Source organism: Gavia stellata, chromosome 2, assembly GCF_030936135.1.
Source record: "Gavia stellata isolate bGavSte3 chromosome 2, bGavSte3.hap2, whole genome shotgun sequence".
Lineage (NCBI taxonomy): Eukaryota > Metazoa > Chordata > Aves > Gaviiformes > Gaviidae > Gavia > Gavia stellata.
Genome location: NC_082595.1, coordinates 8,056,346 through 8,082,488, shown reverse-complemented (window position 1 = coordinate 8,082,488; position 26,143 = coordinate 8,056,346). Strand labels below are relative to the sequence as shown.

At 34.7% G+C, this 26,143-nt stretch overlaps 1 protein-coding gene across 1 annotated transcript in view; it reads left to right on the top strand.

Annotated features, from left to right (window-relative positions):
- SPATA17 (spermatogenesis associated 17) overlaps positions 1-26,143 on the top strand; it is a 95,164-nt gene that overhangs the window by 32,696 nt on the left and 36,325 nt on the right. Inside the window, exon 6 of the mRNA XM_059835782.1 lies at positions 7,418-7,541. Within this exon, the coding sequence (XP_059691765.1) occupies positions 7,418-7,541 (124 nt within the window). The remainder of the gene's footprint in view (positions 1-7,417; positions 7,542-26,143) is intronic.

Genomic DNA, 26,143 nt, shown 5'->3' with positions numbered 1-26,143 from the left:
TTATGCTTCATAAAAATTACATCATAGATGCTCAAGCGGTAACACTGTTCCATGAATATGGAATTTGAGAAAACCATCAGGTACTGTGAAAATCACTATGAAGTTGTGAGATTTGGCATTACTGCTCTGCTATATGTAATGGGTCAATACATAAAAGCTCGCCTTGCCGTTGTAAAACCTGTTTAATGTGAACAAAGTGTACCATTTTATTTGCAAACATATGCAGACTTTTATATAAAAGTAAGTGAAAAATGTGAGTCAGGCAGTAGACCTCTGTCAAATTGTTTCATAATACCCTGAAAAGGAAAATCAACTTAGCTGATGACCTTTAGAAGTTACAACGTCATGTTTGCTTTCTAAATCACATAATGTTGAATATTGTAAATGTTGCCAAGTACCATATATTAAAGTAAAAGGAATACAGATATGTCTACATTGTCCTGCACTGCAGCAGAGAGATAACAGTTAGCTTAAATGAATTCATTCTAGTACTGGGAACAGCTTAACTGTAGCAAAACATAGCAGTGTACTTTCCTCTAGTTATTACTGCGCAGATGGTAGCATATATAGTCTTCCGGGAATTGCAGTGCCAAAAGATAACGGATACTTTCACATGACATTCACTAGAAAACTTTCAATGGTATTTGGCTGTGGTTAGACATCCTTTTTTATATGTTGCTGGAAAAATTAAGAACATGGCTCCTGTCTTAGCAGCTTAGCTCTGACACTGTGCTAGAAATGACCACTGCTGCTAAACTGCTATCAGAATAATTTGTGTTAGGGCTCTGTTATTCATTCTGGGCCAGATCAGCTTTGTTACCTCCAAATACTAATTTCACCGTTTAAGCTAATCAATCAGGCTGATTTTCCATGAAGGGGTCAATAGCAAACAGACATGGAGTGAAAACATTTTTCCTGTTATGGTTAGCTTTACTAGTATAGACCTGAGCATAAATAAAGTTGAACTGGTGTACTTGGATCCAGTTCCTCAGCCAACAGAAGCTTCAGCGCTGTAGTTATTCTTACGCCACATCCATAATAGGTGGGTTTTACAGTTTAATTAAATCAGAATCATCATTTAAATCAGACCTTTTACAAAAATTATTTTTAACTTCACAGCATTTTGTGCTGCCAATAAGTATGAATTAAATTTGTCTTAAGAATTTATACACACAAGGGAAAAACATTTGGACCAATAAGTTTGCATGCTTCACGAAAATTGAATAATTACCAAAAGTAGGTTTTAAATAGGTGTGAGGAAAAATTCTGCATGAGTTTTTATTGAAACCTTAATTAGAAGATTGTGTATAAGGGATTAGGGGAAATACTCCCTTTTTAGTTATAAACTGGTTCTGCAACCAGTATTTTGAAAAGCTGTTGCACTCTCTTGAGTAACTGTGCAGCAGTGGAAATTGGAAGGATATGAAGGATACATCAGTCTGTTCTTTCCTATCATCTGGTACATGCTGTGTCCTGATCTCCTGATCTGCACAAGGTATCATTCACTGTATGCCCTTCACCATTATGTTCATCACGTTTCCTACGTAGTATATTGATCACATTGTGGACCTTGACAGTTGAACTGGCATGTCACTTAATTCCATTGGCAGTGTACACTACGTGATTAAGGAAAGATGGGCAGAGTATGTTCTACTATGCACAAATTATAATGGAATTTTAGGGTGTTATGAATGTCTTTCTGTAAAATTAATAATAATAGAAACTATAGGGTGTTTTTGCATGCCTACACATTAGCTTTATTTATTTTAATTTTTTTAATCCTAAGAAGTCGTATTGGTTTCCTGTTCACTGCACTGCAATGACAGAGCAGTACCATTCCTCCAGATTTTGAAGAGACTGTCATGATTAAGTAGTCGAATAGATTGATGTAAACATTCACATTTAAAATTAGTAAGAATTTTGGACACCCATTTGTGGTAGGTCTCCTAGGCAGTAAGATACCTCGTACCACTAATAATTGACTGCCTCTTTGTGTGTCTGTTTCAGTGCAACTTGAGATCAAACATATTGGTCAAGGGATTCTGTCAGGATACACACAGGAGTATACATCATGGTAGAGAGGAGTAAGGGGGTTACAGAGGTGCTCTGTTCTGCTCAGTAAATCTGAACAGGTTCATTCAAAAAATCAGCAAAAGGTTGAGGATGATCAAGCTGTCTGATGGTACATAGCTAACATAATTATGTAGTATGTGTGCTCTGTTAAAACTTTGCCTTTAAAGTACAGAGCGCTCTAAACTATTTTTACATCCTAGGCTAGTCTATAGGTATATTTCATTTTTTCCCAAATATAATAGATTAAGTCAAATGATATTATCGTGGCAGGTCATATTCCATTCTCACCTACACCAATGTAATGAGAAATCAAGTGGCATGCAGTAGTGTAGCAAAAGTATTGTCCCACTAATTTCATTTTCACTTCCATATTCTCTATTTGAGCAGGGAGGATGATATATAGTCAGGAAGATAAAATTGATTTAGGTTATCTCCTTTTATGCTAAGGTTGCCTACTGCCTATGTTGCAGGAATTTTATGATTTGGGGTCTGAACTGTTTAAAATCACAATAACTTCATACTCTTTCTGGGTACTCTAGGCAACTATACTAATTATTGATTTTCTCAGATTCCCTTTACTTTAGTTAATATTACAATTTTATGGTTATCCGGTCAAAGGACCACAGAATGCCAGTGAAAATGCAAACAGAATGCAATAGTTTGATAAAGTTCAATAAATGTAGGTCAGTGTGAATTTGTAAAATGATAGAGTTCTATGCAGAGTTATGAAAACCTGTATATTGCTGAAATCATCACTTGAAGACCTTTCCAAAAGTGCCAGGAACGATATTATATGTGTATTTTTAACCTTTATACAGACAGCAGGAGCTCTGTCAACCGAATTTGCATCTCATAGCTGGAACCAACACTACTGCCTACTGCATAATGAAGTATCAGAATAACAATAAGTTACCTTGTCATATGAAAATGTTTTATTTTCAAACTATATAAACCAAATAATTTTACCATTAACAAATCAATAGCTGTTTCACAGATTTGTTACACAAGATCATTTTTAATTGTGGGTTTTGAGAATATATGTTGATAAGGCTATGCCTATTTTCAATTACATAAAACATTCCCTATGACAAGAAAAACACACTTTGTGTTACCCAGTATATTCACTTTCTCAACAAAACAATGCATCCTAAACTGGCGCTAGTAAACATTGATATTCTTACGGTTTGTTGAACAATTTTCAGATCATGATAAGACACTACATTTGTCAAAACTTATACATATTTTCTCTACAAAGATATTCCATAAAAATCTGTGTGGGATAAACTCTGATTGGACTAAGCTTATATGGGAAGCCAGGTTTGTAGGAAAATGCAGTAGATGCTGGTAATATACTGAGATAATCTTTAAGATAATGAAAAGATTATGTGCTAAAAAAATTATCCGCTTTTTCATTTATAACAGTTTAATAAGCAGTACTATTCCAACTATGAGGCATGCAACAGACAGATCATTTAGAAAAATAGAACAAGTTTATTAATTAACCTAAAAAATGTTTTGCATTTACAGAACCCTTTTTCTCCCCCCAAAATTGGTGAAGCTTTAAAAATGCAGGCCAAACAATTTGCCTATATTCAATTCTCCCACTTCACACTGAACCATGAAAGGTTCATCCTGAAGCAAATTTGGTCCAGAGTCCACAGAGTTTCATGCATCATAACTAATATTCATAATATCATATAGTCCCAAGAAAAGATTCCTTACTATTGCTCAATGAATTTAAGATATGTATGAACAAAGAGAAGGCTGGCAGTAAGTGTAAGGGTTTAATCCAAATATCATTTAATTTCAATGAATTTTCAATTGACTTTAATGGAACTTGGATTTATTTTCTCTGGGAAGGCAGCATACGTGTAGAAGGTCAGGAGCATGAAACTTCTCAATAAATGTGTAAGCTACCTGGAAGCCTAGCTCTGTTTGGGAAAGTTTATGTCTTTAGTATCACTTATGCTTATACACATTTTTCTGTATGGTAACAGTGAAACCCACTGCACAGTGCATAACGTATTAGTATTAATCTGCTAATGTGTTAAATAGTATATTCATATCCAAGTACTTTTAGATTCTCTGCTTTTGTTGCTCCTATTCAACTTCTTGAAAGTATGGTAAAAGAGATGAAAGTTTCAGGATCAAATAGCTTTAGAACAAATCTATATTTATGCTAAAAAACCTATGCTTTCCAGTCAAGCAATGTTTGGACTACTACATACCCCTTATTTTGTAGTGCTTCTCAGGAGAGCATCATCTTGAGAGCTACTACTGCCGAGACAGAACTGTCTGCATGTTCTGTACAACTGTAAAGAGCAGTATAATGCATGATAGAAATATTTTAGCACAACTGACAAAATGTATAGGCTGCAAAAGTATGTTGAAAATTGTTTAACGTCTTAATCTCAAACATTTAAATGGGTTATGGTACAGCATTAATGAGGAGGTATGATAATCAGGAAGGATCATGATGATTTTGATGATAGTACTGTCTAAAAGGATCATGAATTGCATTGAACTTGAACAAGTATTTTAGACTTCATTTAATTTCAGCAAATAATGATTATTAATCATCCAAAGTAATATGGTAAATTCAGATTAATGACAATGGGAAACATTTTGCATCCCATTATCATTATGTCTGTAATACAAATTTACATTTTTATCATTATTTGGGGGTTTTCATCACCAGTTGTGTTCTAAATAACGAAGCTTCCATATCCACTGTTGCAAAAAAGTACATGAGTATATAAGAACATGAATAAACTGTAGTAATATGTTGATAGACATTTCATCAGTTATAGGTAGCAGTATTGAAGCTGAATAGAAGACTCCGTAATCAAAAAGGAACAAGAAATAGTATTAAATATGTAAAACATGGATCATACACTCTGACATTGAAAGTAAAGTGGCATGATATAAAAGAATAAAGTTGATACTATACGCATTGTCTATTTATTAATTTGTTTATGATTGATTGATATAGAACAAAGAGTTTCTAAGTAAAAATACTTATGTACCTACATGCAGTGACTCTGAAATCTTTACCTTAAGGACAAAGAAAGGTCGCCAATCTCTCCAACTCCTAGTTCTTTGTCAAAAATGGACACAGTTAATGAGGTTTGTTTGGTACAGCACAAATTCTCAGACACAGATAGAGATCCTTTCAATGGAAACAAATTTGTTTGGCTTTACCAGGTTACTTAGCGATTAATAATAGCCTTGAGATGCAGGTCAGAAAGGTCATCGTCCCCGCTTGCCAACACAATCTAAAATGTGCAGCTAGTCCAGCTCTGCAAGCTTTGAGGCCCCAAAATGCTATACATAAAGTAAAACAGGCTATTTTCCAACTTCTTTTTTCATATTAATAAGCAATTTTCAAGAGAAGGGTGGCAAAATGGGGGCCATGCCACTCTAAGTAATTCATTTATTTTGCAATTTAATCTTATGTTGGAAAAAAATTACACTGCTGCAAAAGCATAGCATGGTGATTTTTAAACGTCAGTGTGCTTCATAAGTAACCTTGTATGAAATATTGTATTAGCAGCCTTTAACAGTAAACTGCAACAAAAAATATTTCCAGAGATTGAAACAGACCTATACATCTTTTCCGATCTTCTATTTATTTCCTTTTTATTCTATTTTTTCTTTTACAATTGAAATAAAACATGTTTAATTACTTAATATTTTACTTATTTTAGTTGATCAAAATTTGAAAGATAGTATGAAACAAATAAAAATTCCACATTGCAACTTGTATTTAAGAATGTGATTTCATAGTGTTCATATTTATGAAGTGATTATTGATCTTTCACATATTTTAATGAACTAATTTAACATTATGATAATTAAAATACTAAGAATAAGTCTGAGTCACAATCTTAAAAACACTTTCAGGAGCAATATGACTTTCCCATGGGATTATTCATATCAGCAAACTTATTCATGTGCATATTTTGACAGGATTTGACCCTTGTCCTAGAGTGTCTTATTTGGTACTCATTGAAACAACCGAGACTATTAGTGTGGACCTCTCTAAATAATCTGTGTTGCTAGAGTATTTGAATTATCCAGATATGTGAATAGTATATTTTTCTTTGCTTTTTATTTTATCATATACACACATGCTTAAAAAAAAAAAGACTAGAATTTACTCACTTAATTAACTTTTAAACAATCTAAATGCTTGACTGAATAAGCTTGGTGTCTTTGGCACACAGGTTAATTTGAACTAGCCATTTCTTAATAACAAAAATAACAAATGTTAATCAAACTAACATTTTTTAACTGGGTCAAAAAAATTCTATACACATGCACTGTGCACAATAGCAAGGAATTTCATTTCTCATAGAACATTAATTTACTCCACTGTTTGCATAATTTATGGAAGCCTGGCTCTATGAAGAAAAAGCCACTGAGGAGGAAACCCACACCCATTTTCTGTTAAAGTTTTCCTCTAAACATGCAGTTAAAATCATGAGTTTTCTCCATTCTTTGAGAGCTGGTATTAGGTACAGTTCCTTATTTCTTTTATGATGAAAAAATTTTCTACGACCTATTGAATACACAGACCCACCCATTTAGGTGACACTGTGTGTTTGCAAACCTCTGTCATGCAGTGGCTCATGAGGCAGTTATGTTCTTGTTTCTTGTGGTGACCTGTACCATTGCTATCAGACCAGAGTAGAAAGTGACCTGTGCAAGAAGCCTAATGCTATGGAAACTCCTCTTAAGGACATAGTATGCATGAGAGGTTTGCATCCAGTTCTTCTCTATGCCTACGTTCTCAACCTTACAAAAGGCTCAAGGATCTAGGAGTGAATGTCAACTCTTATCCTGCGTCTGCTATTCTCTCTCATTCTATAAGGTCTCCCCTGTTTGCAGATCAGCAGGAGGTGTTGCAAGGCACTAGCTAAAACATAAGTGAACTACTTTTATTTTGAAACCATTTGAAGGAAAATCACTAAATTGTAATAAGTTCTGCTTAGAGAAATTCAAACTAAAATGACTCAAAGACAAAAAAAGGACATCTATGGATGCTGTTTTATCAAGCTATAAAAACATGTAGTTTGACATATTCTTCAAAAGAGTAAGCAATATGAACTAACAGAGTGTTACTGGTTTTTATCATTTTAATCCTATTTCTTCACAGTTATATCCATGGAGAATCCTGCTGCTGTGGAACTGAATGAACTGTAATTTTGCATTCAAGTAGTGTCAGTATACTGCTAATACATAATAGCAGAACACTGTGAAGCCATAAAAGGGTTAAAGTAAAATAAAATATTAGCATGTCTTTTATTGTTGCAATATGATTAGCAGACTTATTTTATTACAGGAATGAACTCCAAGAGTACGCAGAAATGAAGGAAAATGAAGAGAAAAGGAAAGACCTAGAAAAGAAAGAAAAGGAAAAGAAATACCAAGCCCGAAAGATGCATTACCTCCTTAGCACTGAGCAGGTTGGTATACCTGTCCCTGACAGCTCATGCAAACCACTTGGGCCCCCAGCCTGACAGAGATAAACTAGCAGGCTGAATGGGACATGACTTGTTGAAAAGATATCACAAAGACACTACTTCGAGTTCAATTTAGTGCTTTTCTATAGGCAAGAGCAGGTACCATGACTATTCCGTGACAGCAGCTTCATAGAGGCAGCATCAGCACTGCTGGCAGAAAGAGTCCAAGTCAGCAGTTTGATCTGCCACTGTGATAACACAACACGAAGGGCATAACCTCGCTTTAAAAACTCATTTTGACTGGCTTATTGTTGTGTTGTTGCACTTGTCAAGAACTAACAAGTTATTAAGCTGAGAAGGGATTTCATTTTTTTTCCTTTTTTTAATTGAGCTGATGCTTGGTACTGTGTTCTGCTTGTTTTTAGGATAGATTGTAAATGCAGGTTTTCAGCTAAAGCTTTTCCTAGAATTGCCTGAATCAGCTTATTTAGCGTGATTGTTTTCACATAGAAATGCCTCATAAATTTTAAATATTTACTGATTAATTTGTTTTGTATTGATAAAAGTGGTATATTTTTTCAAGCTTTCTTATGTAAGCTGCTTTACAGACAGGTGAATATGGCAGTAGATATATCTTGTACAAAATTGATATGATTGGTAAAGCTTGTGGGTTTGCCTTTTTCTAGTCCCCTTTTGTGAACTTTTGTAAAAAAAAAAGGATGTTTTGTCCATAAATGTTTGGTGACTGGTTGTTCTTCATATGAATAAGGAATTAATGTGCAATCAGGATATGCTAGTATGAACTAAGTGCTTGCTTTTCACACATTGTTAATTATAATATTTGTGTAAGAACTGTTAATCTTAAATAATGCAGGAAAAATACCATGACACTTAGTGACAGAATATTTGGTCTTTCTGTCTGTTTGGGACTCATTTGTGATCTATCCAATAAATAGAAATATAGTTTAATTAACTGGATATCAGTTATGAAAACTCAATTTGTAAATCAAATGTAAGTAATTTTATTTGAAAAAAAATAGCATAGTAAAATATTAGTATAAAATAGCATTAAAAGTTTTCTGAGTGGCTTTTAGACAGGGGAGCTAGTTGATAACTGAAATTAGCTCATAATAATTGATTTGTCCAGATGTAGATTTGGAATATTAAGAGTAATCTGCACAGTGTTTTTGTATTGTTTTTAACTGTAGAAAATTGGGAATTCTTGTTTTGAACAGAACAATTTATGTAAACAAATGCATAAACATTATTAAGTTTACCTGGAGTACAAAAATTGTCTGGTTAGAGACAGAGTGACCTGTAGTCTGAAAGGATTGTAGTAAACTTAGTTCACTTTCGATGATACCGGTTTAGCAAACTGTAACACATTTTTAAGGAATGGCACGTAGTGCCTTTTTTCAGCCATCCACCTGGGGGACTGCTGATAGAGGGCAGCAGTAACTATTATGTTCTGATAAATATGGGTTTCTAATTTTACAGAATTAGAATTTAGCTAGCAGTGTTTTGGAGAACAAAAAAATGCTTGGTTTTGCTTGCTGAGATGGTTTGTGAATACTGGGACTCAGAGCTCACAGTATTTTTCCTTTATCACAGAACTGTGCTCGAAGAGCCATCTTCTTTTGCAGGTAGCGTTTTGAAACATGAATGAGTGTAAATCAATGCAACACCTACAGACAACCTGACAACCAGCAAAGATAGATATGAAGTAAACTACTTATTGCAATCAAAGTCTATATTTCACAATTGCACATAGTTATGGAATTAGATATCTTGCTAAGATACAGGGCAAATTATTTCAGTGCAGAGTTTACTCTTCTGATGCTCTGTGTCTGACATTTTACTCCTTATATGCCCGGTCTTCTGACCTGACTACAGCTGTGTCTTGCTGTCTTCAAAGGATAGTTAATTGGATTACTGACCAAGGTCCATTCATGTCTCAGTAGCACCAGGCAGCGAAAGTCAACACTTGTGTGTGAGTTAAGGAAAAAATATAATTTGTAAGCAGGGGGCTTAGCAAATGAAGAGAGGAGGTTGATGAGCTGGATTTGTAGAGTCACGTATTAACTAAATCCCAATGAGTCGTAGAGATGATCTGATAAAATTTACTACAATCTCCTCCCCTTCCTGCCATGCATAACAAGGTGCAATGATGGAGCTGAGCCACCTCATGCATCAAGGCTACAGATGTTCAGGGAGGTTATATGGACAGCAGTGCAAAATCTGTATTTGCAATAATTGTTTCAAATATATCCTATAAATTTGAATCTTTTTGTTTTACTACAGGCAAAAAGGGTGAGAAAAGGGTGTTTACTTATTGACAGAAAGGAATTAAGGAGTTGTTGCTCCTCAATTTTAGTAAAGAAAGGCATATCAAGTTCCATTTTCCACTCCCTGCAAGCTGAAGCCCAGAAACCTATCTCAGAAGTGTATTACAGGTTAAACAGGTAGATGATCAAACATCGTAGCATTGCACAATGTAGCAGATGATACAGTGATCCTTTCTGACCTTAAAGTCTATGAATCCTTCATTGATTGCAGAATTTGCTCTTCTTATTCCACAGATTATACATATATAAGATTGTGCCCATTCCTAATTGCTAGCATTATTTCACATTTCAAAATTAAAACTTAAGAATGCCAGTGTCATGAATGTAAAGGGGTGTCTAGGATGTATATAATGGCATGGCCTATGATGAAGTCAACATATTTTGTCTTTTTCATGAATTAACTTGCTATTCAAGCATTTATTTCTTCCATAAACTGCTACCTTTATAAAGAAAAAAAAAAAAGAGGAAGAAATGGATATCAAACTCTGAATTAGTATGCATTATTTGTTGTTACTGGTACCAGGTATATACACATAGTCTTATATAGACAGATGTGAGCTTGCTTTGATTACTTTCCAAGCCAATCTGGAGCTATAACATGGGGCTGAACCCAAACTAATTAGCCCTGTTGAGAGCCACGGTATATTAGCTCAAGAATTAATGCAGTTACACAGCTTCTGGTCAGCTCAGAATATGGGCAGAATAAGTGTGTGCATGCTTTAAACTCAGGAACAAGGAGTTTGATCTGCTTACAAAATATTATATAGGCATACCTACATTTAAGTAGTTTTGTCTGCAGTTCCCCACCTTTTTGGGGAGGAGATGTGTGTATTGAGTACCGTTGCCATGAAACTGACATTCAGGGAAACCATTGGATGATAAAAAATGTGTGGTATTATACTATACTTTGCAATTTTCCTATTTTTTTTGCAATCAGCTGACTGAGTGTATTTTGCCGTAGAAACTTACCCAAATACGACTATTTCCCATAGCTACTTGTAGAAATATATTGCATTTACACAAACGTTTTAATCCACATAAGAACTAAGCAGTTCATTTAAATAAAAGAATGTTAGTATTTTAGCAAAGGAATTTAAAGCAAAGAAAGTTAAACAAGTTAGGACATTTGCATAATCAATAATTGCTAACAGTAGTAATGTTTATTTGCTGTTGTGAAAGTATATATTAATATTTTATATTAAAAATATAATTACTGACTGTCTTTCTGTGAAAGTACAATGTTACGCATCCTGCCAACTGCAAAACACAGTTTTTTGCTTTACTAAAAAAGAGCTACATATTTTTTTTCCGTAGTACCAGTAATATCCATGCAACACAAATATAACCCTATTTGTAGGCATAAGAGTGGACTTGAAAAAAGAAAGTAAATGTTTATTTGATTTAAATGAAGTTAGTTGCCAGATAATGTCTGGAGAAATAAAGCATGAGCTCTATAACTTCATGGTTATGAAATACTGAGCTTTTAATCAACTTGCTATATATGCCAGTAATATCAATAACTAGTCAAGTAACATCTTACACACATGAGCTTCTTTTCTTTGAAGGAAATTTCTCCTACATGATTCCTATAATTAGGGAAAAAAACCCAACAGTCAAGTCCATGCCCTTCTTATCACATGACAAGTTAGATTGTCTGCTCCACCTGCTGGTTGCTTGTTGCAAGAGATTCCAGTGTAAAATACAGAGAAATAAATCTGTGAGGTGGCAACTGTGGGTCTTCCAAACTAAACTCCATTTTAAAAATAAGATTCTCTGTATTTCAGATTTTAAAATTTATATGTCTATAACATGTTTTCCTTGTCTGTATTTACCTTGACAGTCTGATAAATTCTGACTTCATGATGAACATGATAAAAATTGCAGTACATATTTAGCAAGCCTTTGCCTTTGTTAAGAATATTTCTCATCATTTCTTATTGGTAACACAACAGAAATAACAGAGCAGATGTATTTTTTCATTGTTTTTATCTGTTTTATCATGAACTGCATTGTAATTTCTTCTTGAGACATGAAACTTCTAATGATTAAGGTTTTCTTATTTGTCCATAATCACAGTATGCTATTTCCACTACAGTAGTAATGATCCTTTTTTTTAGTTGTCATTAATAAATGAACTACTTACTAAATGTGGTTTCCTATTATAAACATGTTTACCTATGTAGATTATCCTTCTATATCCCTGTAGTTCCCCTTTCTGTATTAACAAAATTCACTATAATTGAATAGGTTCTTACTTCTCCTCTTTGTCATATTTGCAATGCTGATATTCGTAGAAAGGGCCATGCTTTGCAAAGTGCTGACAGACTGCCTTTGAAGTCAATGAAAGATAGAATCACTGAATACATTGATGGTACTTTGTAGAAGTGGATATGAAGAGCCCACATTTGTTGGAATGCATGGCTGCATGATCCCTGTTATTGGTATTTCCAACCTTCCAAGAAATTTTGCAGTTGGTCTTTGTCTTACAATGATGATTAGAATTAGGTATATAATAGACTAAATCCAGAGATCCAGTATCAAGCTAGATTGCAGACCTGTATTGTTTAAGTATCAGCTGACAGAGCAAACAGCAATGCTGAGGTGAGTCTGTGAGTGGGAGCAAGTTTGTCAGGTGCTGCTAGCATTACTGTTGCTACCCAGTTAGAGGACCTGCAAGTCCACAGTGTGGTATGGAGCAGAAGGCAGTGGTAACTGAAAGGAGACAGAGCAGGCGAAGTGGTGGAAGGAGCGGACTGATGTTTGTCTTGTACAGTCATTGAGATCAGGAAAAGATTCCTATGGAAACAGTCTTCAGAGTGCCACAGTTGAAAAAGCCTTTTGCTATTACAGTTTCTCCTGTCACTGAGAAAAGGATTGGAGAATCAGCAGAGCAATGGATCTTTTCCCTTTACTCTATAGTTTTTTTCCCATATAGCCAACAGTACTGGGTGAGGTCAAAGAGAATTTCAATTCTCTTTTCTCCGACTTTCCTCTGTTTCTAAACAGATAAAGCACATTTACTTTTTTCAGAGAAAATGAACATAAAACTGGTCCAGAAAGCCAAAGTTCTTTGAGATATAATGTCTACAAAAGCTTTGTCACACAATTAAAAAACATATTTTGACATTATTGAGAATGTGTTGTTATACATGCATCACTTAAGCTTATCATTGCTCTGGCTGGTGGACCAAGTCCCAGCCTTGTTTCCAAACCTCGACTTCCTGCTCTGTGATAAATCATGCTGAGATTAGATGAGCTAATACTGGTCCTCTGTTCTGTGGGATCTTCTGTTCCATCTATCTGAATGCTTTAACTATTGAGAACTTGAGAAAAATTAATCGTGCAGTTGTGTGTGTATGCCTACTCTTGATTTATGTACAGAGTTTTCTTTCTGTTGGGCCCTGATCAATTAGAAGATCTAACTGAGTCAGACTGAAGGCTTCTCTGGCCCAGCATCCTACCTTTGACAGTGGCCAACAGCATGAGCCTAGGGAAGAGCAATAAAATGGGACAATGGGGCAATATAATGACATGCCAAGAATACTCTCCCAGTGTCCAGCAATAGTTAGTTGAAGGACTTGTAGTATTTTGCCTCTGTATTCCTCCAGATCCTGCCTCTCTTCATACTCAGAGAAGGAATAACCTAAACAGAGAGAGTGTGATAAGAGATCTAGGCCCACAACACTAACTAGATCTCAGATTGTGCTTCCTTGGAAGACCAAGTTCACTTATTGTCCTTCCGGTATTGTTTTGCAGCATGCTCATTTCACAGCAGATACGGTCTCTGGTATTCCATCACAGGAGAATATGCAACTGTAAAGTGCCTTATTCTTTCTCCACAATTTGGTGAGGTTCTGTGGATTGCCTCTTCCACTCCAAGCAACAGTACAGTCCGCCACTTTCCAGCCCTCTTTAGTAGGGTGGCAGTTTCTTCTGATATCCTTTGACAGTTTGTGAACAGATACTGCTAATCAGCTCCCAGGTAATTTAGAGCTGCAAAAGAACAACAAAGCCCATGTGTAATAATAGGCCCTTTTTTCTTGTAACGGTTACAAAATCTATGACATTTCTTTTAGTACCTGCCAGTAACAAGATGTGAGTTATCTTTGTGGATTGCAGTAGTCCTTTCAGTTTTCAGTGCCTGCTCGAGTGTGTCACCGTTTCTCTGTTGAGTCAAGGCTAATGTGTTTAGATGTGTGGCTGGTATTTGCCCATATTTATTCCCACTGAACTAATGCATTGGAAAGGATTGCTTACAGGGATATAATAGCTGGTGCTATAAAATAAGGATGCATTTTTAATGGAGCTAGTCTTGAGTGAGATAACCCTTTCCAGGAAGACATTAATATGTGAGGCAATAACTCTTTAATAGTTTAGTACTATAGAAAACAATTAAAAAAAAAAGTTAAGAATAATGTTATGTGAGAAGGAAGGAAATGTTAGCATCAAGTGAGCAACAGTGAAAAGTTCTAATTTCAGCAATGAGAAACGAGTTTTTCCATTCTTACTCTCTATGTGTAACACCCATACTCCATAAGCACTTTCACTTTAGGGTAATGGGAGTCATTTAGCAAACTTCTGTGGACTCTGGATTAGGGTTTTTATATATAAAGGTAGCAAAAACATGCCCCAAGGTTACTTTTCAGCTTTTCTTTTTCAGACCAGTTTTATTTTGATTTTCAGTAGTTATTGTAGATCTCAAAATTATTTCACTTTTATCAATTGTATCAGTCATTGTTTCATGTTTGCAGTTCATGGAGTAAAATATTTCAAATTTAAATTCTATTCAATGCTAAGGTATTTTTAAATTACATTTTTCTTGTCAACAGAGATGGCAATTCATAAACATTACACTGACTATGTGTGTCGCCTTTTTACACTACTGGAAATCAGGAGTTAATTCTATTGAAGTTACTGCACTTACATCAGGTGTAAGTGCTCTAAGTGAGGAAGAAAAAAAGCCACAAAACCCTTCCTGGAGCAGGCTAATGAATATTCAGAAGACACAACTGATTAATATGCTTCTAACCTAATGTGCTGTCCTGTAAGAACTTGAAAAACAATTGGTCTAAAATGACACTGTTTGACACCCTCTCTGTCTCTGGACACCTGGCAGTTTTATTCTTATAAAGGTGAGGACTCAGTGGATAAAGCTCTGGCCTTTGATCTTCAGATCCACAGTTTAAGAGACAAGGCTGCAAGTTCGGTCATTTGAGCTTAGTCCCGAGTGAACAGTCCACATCACAAAATGATTATACATAATTTGTTACTATTGGCAGTGTCTGTTCAGGAAAGGCCAAGGACTGAGCTAGCATGAAGAATGAATTAGCTCTTACCTTTTACATTTTATTTCCTCCCTCTTTACTGTTGTAATTTTATTATCCTGTCTCTAAAACATTCAGGGGATGAAATTATCATTCATTATAAGTACTAATACTTCCTGAAGATGAACTAAAATGGTTAATTTTTTTTAGTGTAGGTGCCCCAATCACTGAACATCCCCACCTATCCATGGGTGTTTAATATCCACTCATCACTTCTCTGCCAAGAAGTCAGATATTTCTGAGTACTTTCCAAAGCTTGTACCATAAAAAATCCCATTTAAATTAAAGAGGAGAGAGTGAGCTTTCCTAGCTCTCAGGCAGGCTTGCAGCTGCATTTAAATAGCCTTAGTATATAAAACACTTCATGCTACAGTGTTCTGTTTTTGTAAAATATTATTTCCAAAGGATTGTCAATTTACATTAAATCCTTCTTACAGTACTTGTGACAGGTATGTTTGATCAGCAAGCCTTCTTCGTGTATTCACTTCCACATTGGAAGCCAGATGTATCAGTCTATTCACAGATATTCACTGTAGGAAAATCATTCAACTCTTGCACCTCATGGGGCACTATACACACAATCTCAGCTCACTTGAAAGGAATGTCAGTTAATGTTGGTTAATATTTCTGTCAAAAAGAAGGACAAAGTAAGGTAAACTGAAAGCAGCCAGTAATGGAGCTGTTTCTGGTTCTGGAAAACATTATACCTGAACAAAGAAAAATGTTTATGTCCAGAAAGTTAGTTCCACTAGGTCTAAATTCCAAAAATGACCTTTAAGTGATTTGCACACACAATCAAAAATCTTTAGTTCTCTTAGAATTTGAGTCCAGCTCTTGCCCTTTGGGATTACTCATCCTGGGAACACTCAGGACTGTAATTCTGCTATTCAACACAGTATCATGGTGATATAAAAAGAAGGCAAGTGCTGGAAGCCAACATATACCTCCAGAATCTATCTGGTGCACAGTCTGCCAACATAATTTAGTGACAAAGTTTACAGCTTCAGTAGCTTTTTCAGTTTTACTCATATCCTTTTCAATCAGCCTTTCTTCTTCTCTAAGAAGGGGTGGTTGTCTCCCTAGAGAGGGCAAGTACAATCAAAGCCAAAACTAAGATGGCAAGCGTGGTGATCTTCATGCCCAGAAAAGGGTAACTCCGTAGGTTAGGGAGCAATGGGAAGAGGGTGGGGAAGTGCTATGTGCTGACACCATAACCTACCTCCTATAAGAAATAGATGGCTATGCACCATTTCAGATCTATTTCTCCCCAGTGTCAGTGAAAAGTACTTCCTCCCCACTCACTCTTCTCATAAGTCTCCTTCTAGCACAAGTGGTAAGTGAAAGTGCTTCCAACAGAAATCAATAATTTCTCCCTTTACCACACTTCCCAGAAAAGAAGATATTTGCATCCTATTTTTTAAATACAGTGAGTGAATGAACTTAAAAATAGAACAAATTTAATAATTTTAAGCATGTTCTGCGACAGTATTGCAAAATCTATTTTTCCTAAAGGCTGCTTACTGTAATATCATTTCAGTTTGTTTGATAACTGAATAACTATGCAAAGAAATGAGAAAGAGTTTACACTGAAAAATCATCTGTTATTAGAAAAAGCTTAACACACAATAGGATGTAAAGTTTGAGTGCTGTTTTGTGATTGATCCTATGCAACCTCAGTTGTTTAAAGGCATATCCATGTAGATGTGGCAAAATTTCTCAGACCTTCTTCTAAATAGCTTGTTAGTAGCCATGTCACTCATACTAAGCATATGTTATTATAGCATAGTGGCATCTCTGTATCTACCATATATTACAGCATTTAGCATCTCTGCATCTAGCACTAGTCATTCAAAAATCCACTAGCTAGAAGGCCCCTGTACTTAAACGGTCTTTTTCAGCATCTGAATTGCATAATCTCTATTTCTGTGGATTTTGTCTAGACAGCAAACTTCTTGCTCAACTCCTGTGGGTAGGTTTAATGGCAGAGTTTAAAGGACAAGCTGTGTGATCTATCAAAAGTGTACATGCTGAGATCTTAGAAAAACATGACCGCATTTTGTGTATTACAGTCAATTGGGGTGGCAAAAGGGTTGGATTGCTGTAGGGTTAGAAAACTGATAAGAATGAGTTATATATTGAATGTTGGCTTTGCGTATGATCTGGTACACACTTTTAAGAAAGAATCTATATTGCAAGGAAATTACAATGTAGTGCAAATATCAACTAAATAGCTCACACACAAAGCTACATTCACACACACTTGCACAGTGGAGCTGCACTAAAATTCCTGAAATTGTTGCTGGGATAAATTTGGTTGATGTGTAGTAGTCCATCTGGTGTTTCTACAAGTTTGATGTGATGTACAGTCTTCCTCAGGTAGTTTTTGAAACTATTTTATCGGAAGAATTACATGCTAAATAAGAGATAAGTGCATAAGAAGAGGGAGGTTAGGAATGGCATGGGAGAAGTCATGAAGATAAAATGCCGTACATTTCTCAAGACCAAACCTTCCTGTTGATCAAGAAGTGGCACTGATGGTATCCTTGCTTTAATGAGACTTCAAGATGAGTGATGTACACACCAATTCTTTTGTTTTTCAGCTCTTAGGCAAGTGAATAGTATAACGGTAAAGTTCTTTCATTAACTTGCACAGTTTATTCAATATTCAATGCTTTTGTTGAGTATCTAATATATACTGTTAATTTGGGAATTGCGTCTGTCCTGCAACACACGTGATGAAAACTGTATATCTTCCCTTATCTATTGTTTTCTTTGCCTTTATTTGCATGTTTTCTTTGCTTCCAGTTTTTCTATTTCAACACTTTTTTAATAAAATCTTAATATTTTCATTTTTTCGTATTACATCACTCTTTTCTACTAATTTCTGACTACCTTTACTAATCTGACTAACATGACTCCGTTCCCTCTTCTTTATTCTTTCCTGTGTACGATACTATGACCATTCATTAAACCTTCACCCCATTGTTTATTGGTCTCATTGAAGACTGCTTTGTTAAACATACTGCCACTTTTTGAGTTTTTAGTCATTGTCTAATCCTATAGGTTTACTACAGCAAATTGTTTAATAAATCTGTCAGAATATATGTCCGTGAGGGAAGATTCACATGTAAGCACAATGCAACAGACATAAGGAACAATGAAAAGCAATGAAAAGTTACATTTTTTAGCTTCATATATTTATTTTTGGAGAAGTGACTGAATTCCATATTTAGTAATTATTTTGTTAACAAAGGAAATTTCTGTATGATTTCCATCTCTGTCTGTTAAGATGAGCTTCTCCTTGTCTTCTGATATATTGTTGTAGGTAACTCCTGGTGTTACAAATTCAAAGATACTAAATAGTATAATTACAAGGGTTTTTCTCAATCCAGTGAGAAAAGGAGTGAATTTCAAGTTGATTTTTTCTTACAAAGTGAAACTTTTCTATTTTGACAATAACAGTAGATGAAATTTTAATTTTAAAGATGTAAATAATATCACACATTTAAATAAGTGTTTTAAGACTCTGAAAACTTCTCACAAGTATAAATAATTTTAGCCTCAAAATAACCCTGTGAAGTAAGGGACTAGTGTCTGTGTTTTCACATACGGTTATTGAGACATGGAAGAATAAAACCACCTTCAGAGATTATTCTTCAGACTAAGCTTTTTAATTCGCATTTATACAGGGTGGTGGTAGAAACAGGTTGGTTTTCAGAGATTCCTAGAATTTGTACATGATCCCATACTCATCCCAGCACTTCTTAAAGAAAAAATGATAACAGTAATGGAATTTCCAATTTCTATTTTTAAAATAAAGTCATTAAGCAAGTTAAAATGTATTTTTCTGCTTGTTTTGAAATCGAAGTCAAATGAGAAGTCAGTAAGAGAATTTTGAATGCTCTGTCCCTGTTTTGTGTCTTCATGGTAAGAGTATTGTTTTCCATGCCATCACTCACTCATTCACGTGATGACTTGATCTAGTCAAGTCATCAAGAGCCTGCATAAGAATTAGATTTGACAGAGTAAGCCTCAGTCAGAGAAAGAATCAATGAAAGCTGGATACATTTTTGGGATGTCTCTGCATTTGCCAGGCTGTTGTGTTGTGGATATTGTGCCACTATGATCCATGCATTAAACTAAGAGTTTGTTTCTCTTGTCTTGTTGCCTAAATACCCAAGGAGTGGGTAACTGTTTGGAGACTCAATTAGAGTTTTGTTTCCTGCAATTGAACTTTGTGCCTGTGCACATTTAGAGGTTGATTTTATGGTCTGTGGCCAGGATACTGGACTTGAATGTTTCCTTAACACCTCATTGTATATTCCCTAAAATTGCAGCCTGGTTTACTTATAAATGTGCATTTAAAACATGATTGCACTATTATTTTGATATCAAGCAAACATTTCACAGATCAAAAAGACTGAACCAAGCTTTGAAATCTGAAGGCAGAATAACAATAATTAATGCTTCTATTACTCTGTTTAAACAGAATATATATTAAGCAGAAGACAGGTAATTAATCCCACTTGAAAGAATATATGCTACTCATCACTCATTTATGAATTCTTCAGTCTCTGCGTAAAAGCAGTATCTCAAACAAAGCTAAAATACCTTAGGTACAATAACAGGCTAGGTCCTCCAATTCTCATTTAGATGAAATTCCTGAGAGTATATTTTTATAAGGATTACAGTATCAGGTCTAAGGAGCAGCATTAGCTCAGTGAGAACTGAACCTACATTTGTAAAGCTGGGTGACATTTTTCCTTTTGTCAGCCATGGTAAGGAAATTTTATCTCAAATTGGAATGTTGAACCACACCATGGTATTTTGCCAATATCTGAATAAAGTTTGCGCTATATTTCTTAATTGTTAATATAAAAATGTGTTTGTATTAGTTAAAAAAATCACAGATTATTCCTAGTACAATGCATTCTAATGTGGCTTAAATATTTTGATATTTCAAATTTGAGTTCATGAACATAGTTTTATTATACTTGTTACTAGAACAGTATTTACAGAATTTTTATAGTCGGCTCTTTCCCCAGGAAATTTCATATTAAAGATATTATCCTTTTATTTTCACTACATATGGAATATTCTGAGCCTGTAATAAACTAGTTATTTAGAAATTTTAAATTCCTTTTATTCTACAGACATGGTTGCAGTATCATACAAACATGTTTTTTCCTTGTGAATCATTAATGTTTTAAGGCATTTCTTTTACCACCTAGAGAAACTATATCTGGGGATTAACAAGATTGTTCACTGGAATTCATGTGGAAGCATAACTGCAGTAGCTGAGAAATGATCATGTTTCCTTTTAGTTCTCAGCAAGAGTAATTGAATGTTGAATATCTTACTAAACGCTGGACTGTGACAGTGTGTTAACACTCCGGCTATCTTCTAACAGCAGGGCAATTATTTGCTGAGTGGGATTTTTATAAATCCCCTGGCAGTAGTATGTCCTGATAATTATGATGAAGTGCACTGGTCAGTGTTGATTCAGCAATCCCATCTCTAGCAAATATTTCATTCACAGCTCTCCTTCATGCTTTCACTTTTATGGCTTTTAAAGATCTCTTACCTCTCCTCTCAGCTTGCTTAGTTTTTTGTTGAAGTCTTCTCCTTCTTGTTTAACTCCTTATTAAAAGACCAGAGTGAGAAAGTAGGACTTTGTGTAGGTTCTTGCTGTGACAATCGCTTGCAAAGGCTTCCTCCCCAAAGCTACTTTTTTCAAGATTAAATGACTGTTAAAAGAAACATTTATATTGATGATATATGTTGATTATTGCAGACTGTCAAAGTTGATAGGGAAAAGTAATTAAAACAGATCATACCTTTATCATAGTTTAGTTAAATTACAGTTAAAAATATATTAAAGGTATGAGAATACACTTTCTATTGACTTCATACTTATATTTTATCTTCAGCTCAACTTAATTGATTTTTAATTTTCCATGTGTGTAATTATTTGCAGTGCAGTAGCTACAGTGTATCTATTAGGGCATATTTTGTTTGGAATTTTATATGTAGACTTTAAAAGCTCAGTCAAGAAATAAGAAATAAGAATAAGAAATAATTCATTCATAAAAAAAAATTGCAGCATCTAAATCTATTTACGTTTTATTATACCACTTGGGATTGCCAGTCTTTTCTGAAGGACTATCCGGTATAATCAACGCAGCCTTGTCTTTTCCTTTCTACCTGCACCTTTTTCTTTCCTCTTGCTTCCTTCTTTCGATTTCTTTTACGGCTCTCTCCCTTCATAGTTTAGCTTTCAAGGCAAGCTCCTTAATAATTTCTTTGTTGTATTCTGCGAAAAAACAGTTAAGCCTTTCTCTCCATGTAGAAATGATAAACAGGAAAAGGCAAAAATGGATATTCTACAACATAGACTAAATATAGGATTAAAGGTGAAAGCAGTACAGAATATTAAAAAAAAAAACAACCCAACAAATCTTTTCTTTGCTAATGTTCATTAAATTAATATTTGTTTTCTTATGAATTTTTTTTTTTGTTTCTTTATATGCCAATTTTAAATATAAGAAATGATTTGGAGGAAACTAAATGATAGAGTGTTAGAAATGCAAAATGATTCAAAATATTAATGTAATGCTAAGGATGACTGGGTAACAAATGGTACATTTGCCAGTATGCTTGACCTGACACAATTAATATTCCAGGTCATGCTTGGGTTTCCATGATGGAAGGTCTGAGGCAGAGAATTCTAGGGGAAAAAATATATCTATTGTATAACTCATTTCTCTCTTTTTTTTTATTTTCCCTGACGAGTCAGAACCATAGTCTTAAAAAAAAAAAAATCTGTGCTTTCACACCTCATTTGCCATATTCACCACTGGGCCGCCATTCACCAGAAGGGTCTGATGCAAGGAGGTCAGTATGAAGCTATTAGCAGAGTCCCCTCCTGAGATTTCTTTGGTCTTATTGAGGTGGAAGTTAGCATGACAGTACTGCAAATAACTCAGTTGTAGTTTTTTTAACAGTTAGCGCAGATTTCCCCATAGTGTTTGTCACTTAAGAAAATTGTTCCTGGAAATGAAGTCCCAGAAAGTGGGCTTTGACAGAGGCCCTTCTTAATTGTGAAGCACACGGGCACAGAAAAATGTGTCATTCTCCCTGCAGGCAAGAGGTACTTTTTGTAACCTATCGTAATATTTTGGAGGGTAGCATATTTTCTTGCAGACTAAAGGTGGGGAAAACATTGGAATCAAAGTATGACATAGTATCTCAAGACAGGTACTTTTCTACCATTGAAAAAGGAGTATTAACGACAATGGTTTTGTAGTTGCGAGAATGTTGTATTAAAGTAGGGAAAAGATGAAATAACACTTTTAACACATTGTAGTGGTCTCAAGAAGATATGCAAATTTATTACATACCAAAGGCTTTGATCCTCCAGATTCTTAGATTTCTGCAGACTGCCAGCTCCCTGCAGAGGATAGAGTGAATAGGGCATCCCTCAGCGCACGGCACATGTGCAAGAAATTACAAAAATAAGACTCTGATTTGCAGAGACATTTGAAAATGAAGGGAAGCAATTTTGCCAGAAATTGGTCTGAACTGGAAAGTTGAATGAAACTCATCCCCTTGTCCCTCCTACCAAACTTTGCTCATTTTAAATCTAGGCCTAAAACCTTACCACAAACCTTGGGAGATATAGAGTAAATTAGTATTAATTTTATCTATCTAGATACTAACTCTGCTGATTGATCTACTATCTGTCTGTTTGAAAACTTGAACATATATAATTAAAATGTAAAGTAATTAACAAGGATTGCTTGAAAAATTATTATTTAAAAATGCACTTCATAATTAATTTTGACCCAGATCTTGCAAAGAGTTTTGACTGTACAAGAAGCAACAACTTTTAAAGTGTCCAACTGGTCTTACTAAAGCTCCAAACCTGTTTTCATAGTTGGTACACTATGTGTATATGTTTAACCTGAAAGTATGTGAAAAAAGAACAACAAAAGATGGCTCTTTGTTAAGACACCTTTTCAGCAATAATTCTTCAAAAGACACTGAATCAACGGATTCCCCACATCTATTATGGCAAATTTTGGTGTAATTAAAAGTGCTAAAAGCCAATCCTATTTGTGCACCTTGAAATATTCAGCAGCATTTCACAGTGTTTGAACCCTTTATGAACTATAGTTTTTTTTACTGCCAAACATTTAAACAAAGAAACGTCAAGTAGACTATACATAGTATCTCAATATAGATTGCAAAATGCAGTTTCAGAAAGCCATTATACTCATGGAGCCTTTTATACTTGCTCTAAGTATGACTAACAGAAGCAATGCCATTTCTTAGACCCCAGACAGCACATCACTTTAAAATAAATTATTCTTGCCCGTAATTCTTTAGAGGAAAAATGTTTAAATTATTTAAGATGCTGTATTTTTCCACTTTGAGGAAACAAAAACCAAAAAACAAACCTGTGCTATGTAGATTGAAATAATCTAATTTTTTTTTTTGTTAAAATTTCCTACCCAATTTGCTTTTCACCTTTTTTTTTTCTTTTTTAAAGAAAAGGCTTAAAAAGGGATGTAAATTTTGGGCAGATGCAGCCCTGATCAGGATTTGTTACTGATCAACAAATCCACGCCCACCAACTTCAGAGAGTCATTATTAAGCTATAGTAGTTTATTCCAGATCATCCTGATTCTCAGTGGTACACATGGAGAGGTTTTTCTTCTGGAAAATGTTTGAATTTTCAGTGACGTTGTAGTTTTCTATAAAATATGCGTTTCACAGTTGTACCATGAGAAACGGACCTCTGCAGACACATGGCATGGCTAGAACGCATAGTCTCCACATTAAGTTGGATGCAACAGCTGAACATAAATGGCATAGGAATGGGTGAAAAGATAAAGTAACACTACAACGAGCAGTTCAGTGAAATGTGAAAAAAAGGTAGTCACAGGTAATCACTTTTCTATTTTACTGTTATTAACAGAGTGAAGGCAAAAATTCATTGATCGTAATGCAGGCAGATCCAATGGCCATGGTAGGACTAATGGGTGAAGAGCCGTAATGACCATGGCATAGAGTTGCTTTGTATATCTCCAGCGTGGAATCTAATTTATATGGAAGACCTAGACTATGCATTTTACATTTAGGAAAATTTGCACACCAAGTATATAGTGTAAATACATTCAATAATTGTAGAACAGTGCAATAAAGCCTGAGACAACATATGGAACCCATGTTTATGTAGCACTTACAGGTCACCAAGTGTTTGCAAGCAAAAATGTACTGGGCTGATAAGAAAATTGCAATAGGACAGTGTATGAAATACTACAACAATAATAACAGCATTAGGAGAATCTGTAACTTTGTGAGATGTTTATGTGACTAAGAGCCAGGCTTGTAGAACCAAACTTTTAAGATGCAACTGGATTTTACAGATCATACAGATGGACCTGCAATTTCGCATTCACTCCAGTGATTTTGCTTGCCTGCTATTTAAAGCATGGATCCCTGCCATTTTAATTTGGCATCCTGAAGAGCTGAAGGAACAACCAGTGGTTGTTTAGCATACATATGTTTCTACCACTTATCTCTGTTCACGTCATCTTCCCCATTATACATTTAGACTGATAGTGTAGTGGAATAGTTTATAGGGTTTGCACTAAGAGGGGAACGGATAACAGAAGACCAAAATAAATTGTCATTAGGGCCAGATCACTTACAGGGTTGAAGAATATAGCCCATAAAATTTTGAATAGCCCAACAATATTTTGAATAAGCTACCATGTCTGAATATTTTTGTCCATTAAACAATACGTTTTATATGGGCCTTATTTAACTGTTTTGACACAAGAAATTGGAACTTCCCAGTAGGATATGTTGATGAAGAATGCATTAGAGCTAATTGAGGAGTGTTCAATCTTCTCAGCCCCAAGAGATTAATACTTTATGAGGAAGCTGATGGTCTACTTAGTTTTCTCGTGGGTCCTTAGTAGTGTTCCAAAGGAGAAATGCAAGTTTTTAAACATTTACTCTTTCCTTACCTTTACCTGCATCATGAAACTGATTTATTTTCCTACTATTTTTATTCAACACTTTACAGCAATTAAAATTATGATAAAAGCAAAGGACAATATATTTTAACTGAGAAAATCTACTTTACAAGTCTTAAGAATACTCTGAGTATACTGCTGTAGAAAATATAATTATCCTTAAAGCAACTCAGTATCTTTAAATTAATTTTCGCCATGTGTATTTTAAGCATGTATCATCTGTTTTATGGGAGATTTAGTGGTTTCTGCAATATGGTATAGGAATTCTCATGTTTCATAATTAATTCAGTAAACTCACATATGTTTATTTGAGAACTGTTTATATACAACTGATAAAATCCCTACATTTATAGGAATGATTCAGGAACAGTCTGTCACATAATTTTGACTTGCCAGATATTCACAGATTGTTAATGACGTAGATTACTAGTTCAGAATTTTAAATGTATGCTTTATATCAGTAATTGTTATATTAGATCACACTAGTGATGCAATTAATGATGTATCCTGAAAAAATGAAATATCAAATTCAGTAAAGAATGAATCTTTCAGTTTAATTCACAATTCAGAAATTTTTATTCTGAATTTTTGTTTTTCATAAGTTTTATAGTATTAAAACTAAATACATTTGACTAGTTAAAGGAATGTGATGTGAGCATTTTATTGGAAAAAAGCAATTACTGGTTTTTGGTATTACGTAAATTTTCTTGTATTTCCACTTAACTAATCACTCAGTTTTACTTTTAAAAATGCCGCAGTTGCCACTGCCTTAGTCCACATTGTGAGTCAGCTAGCACAGAGCTTAAAGGGACAAGAGTTGTGTTCCCTTGCACAAGCATTTATTTTACTCTTTAAATATGTGTTTGGAAATAGTAGGTAATATATTTTTG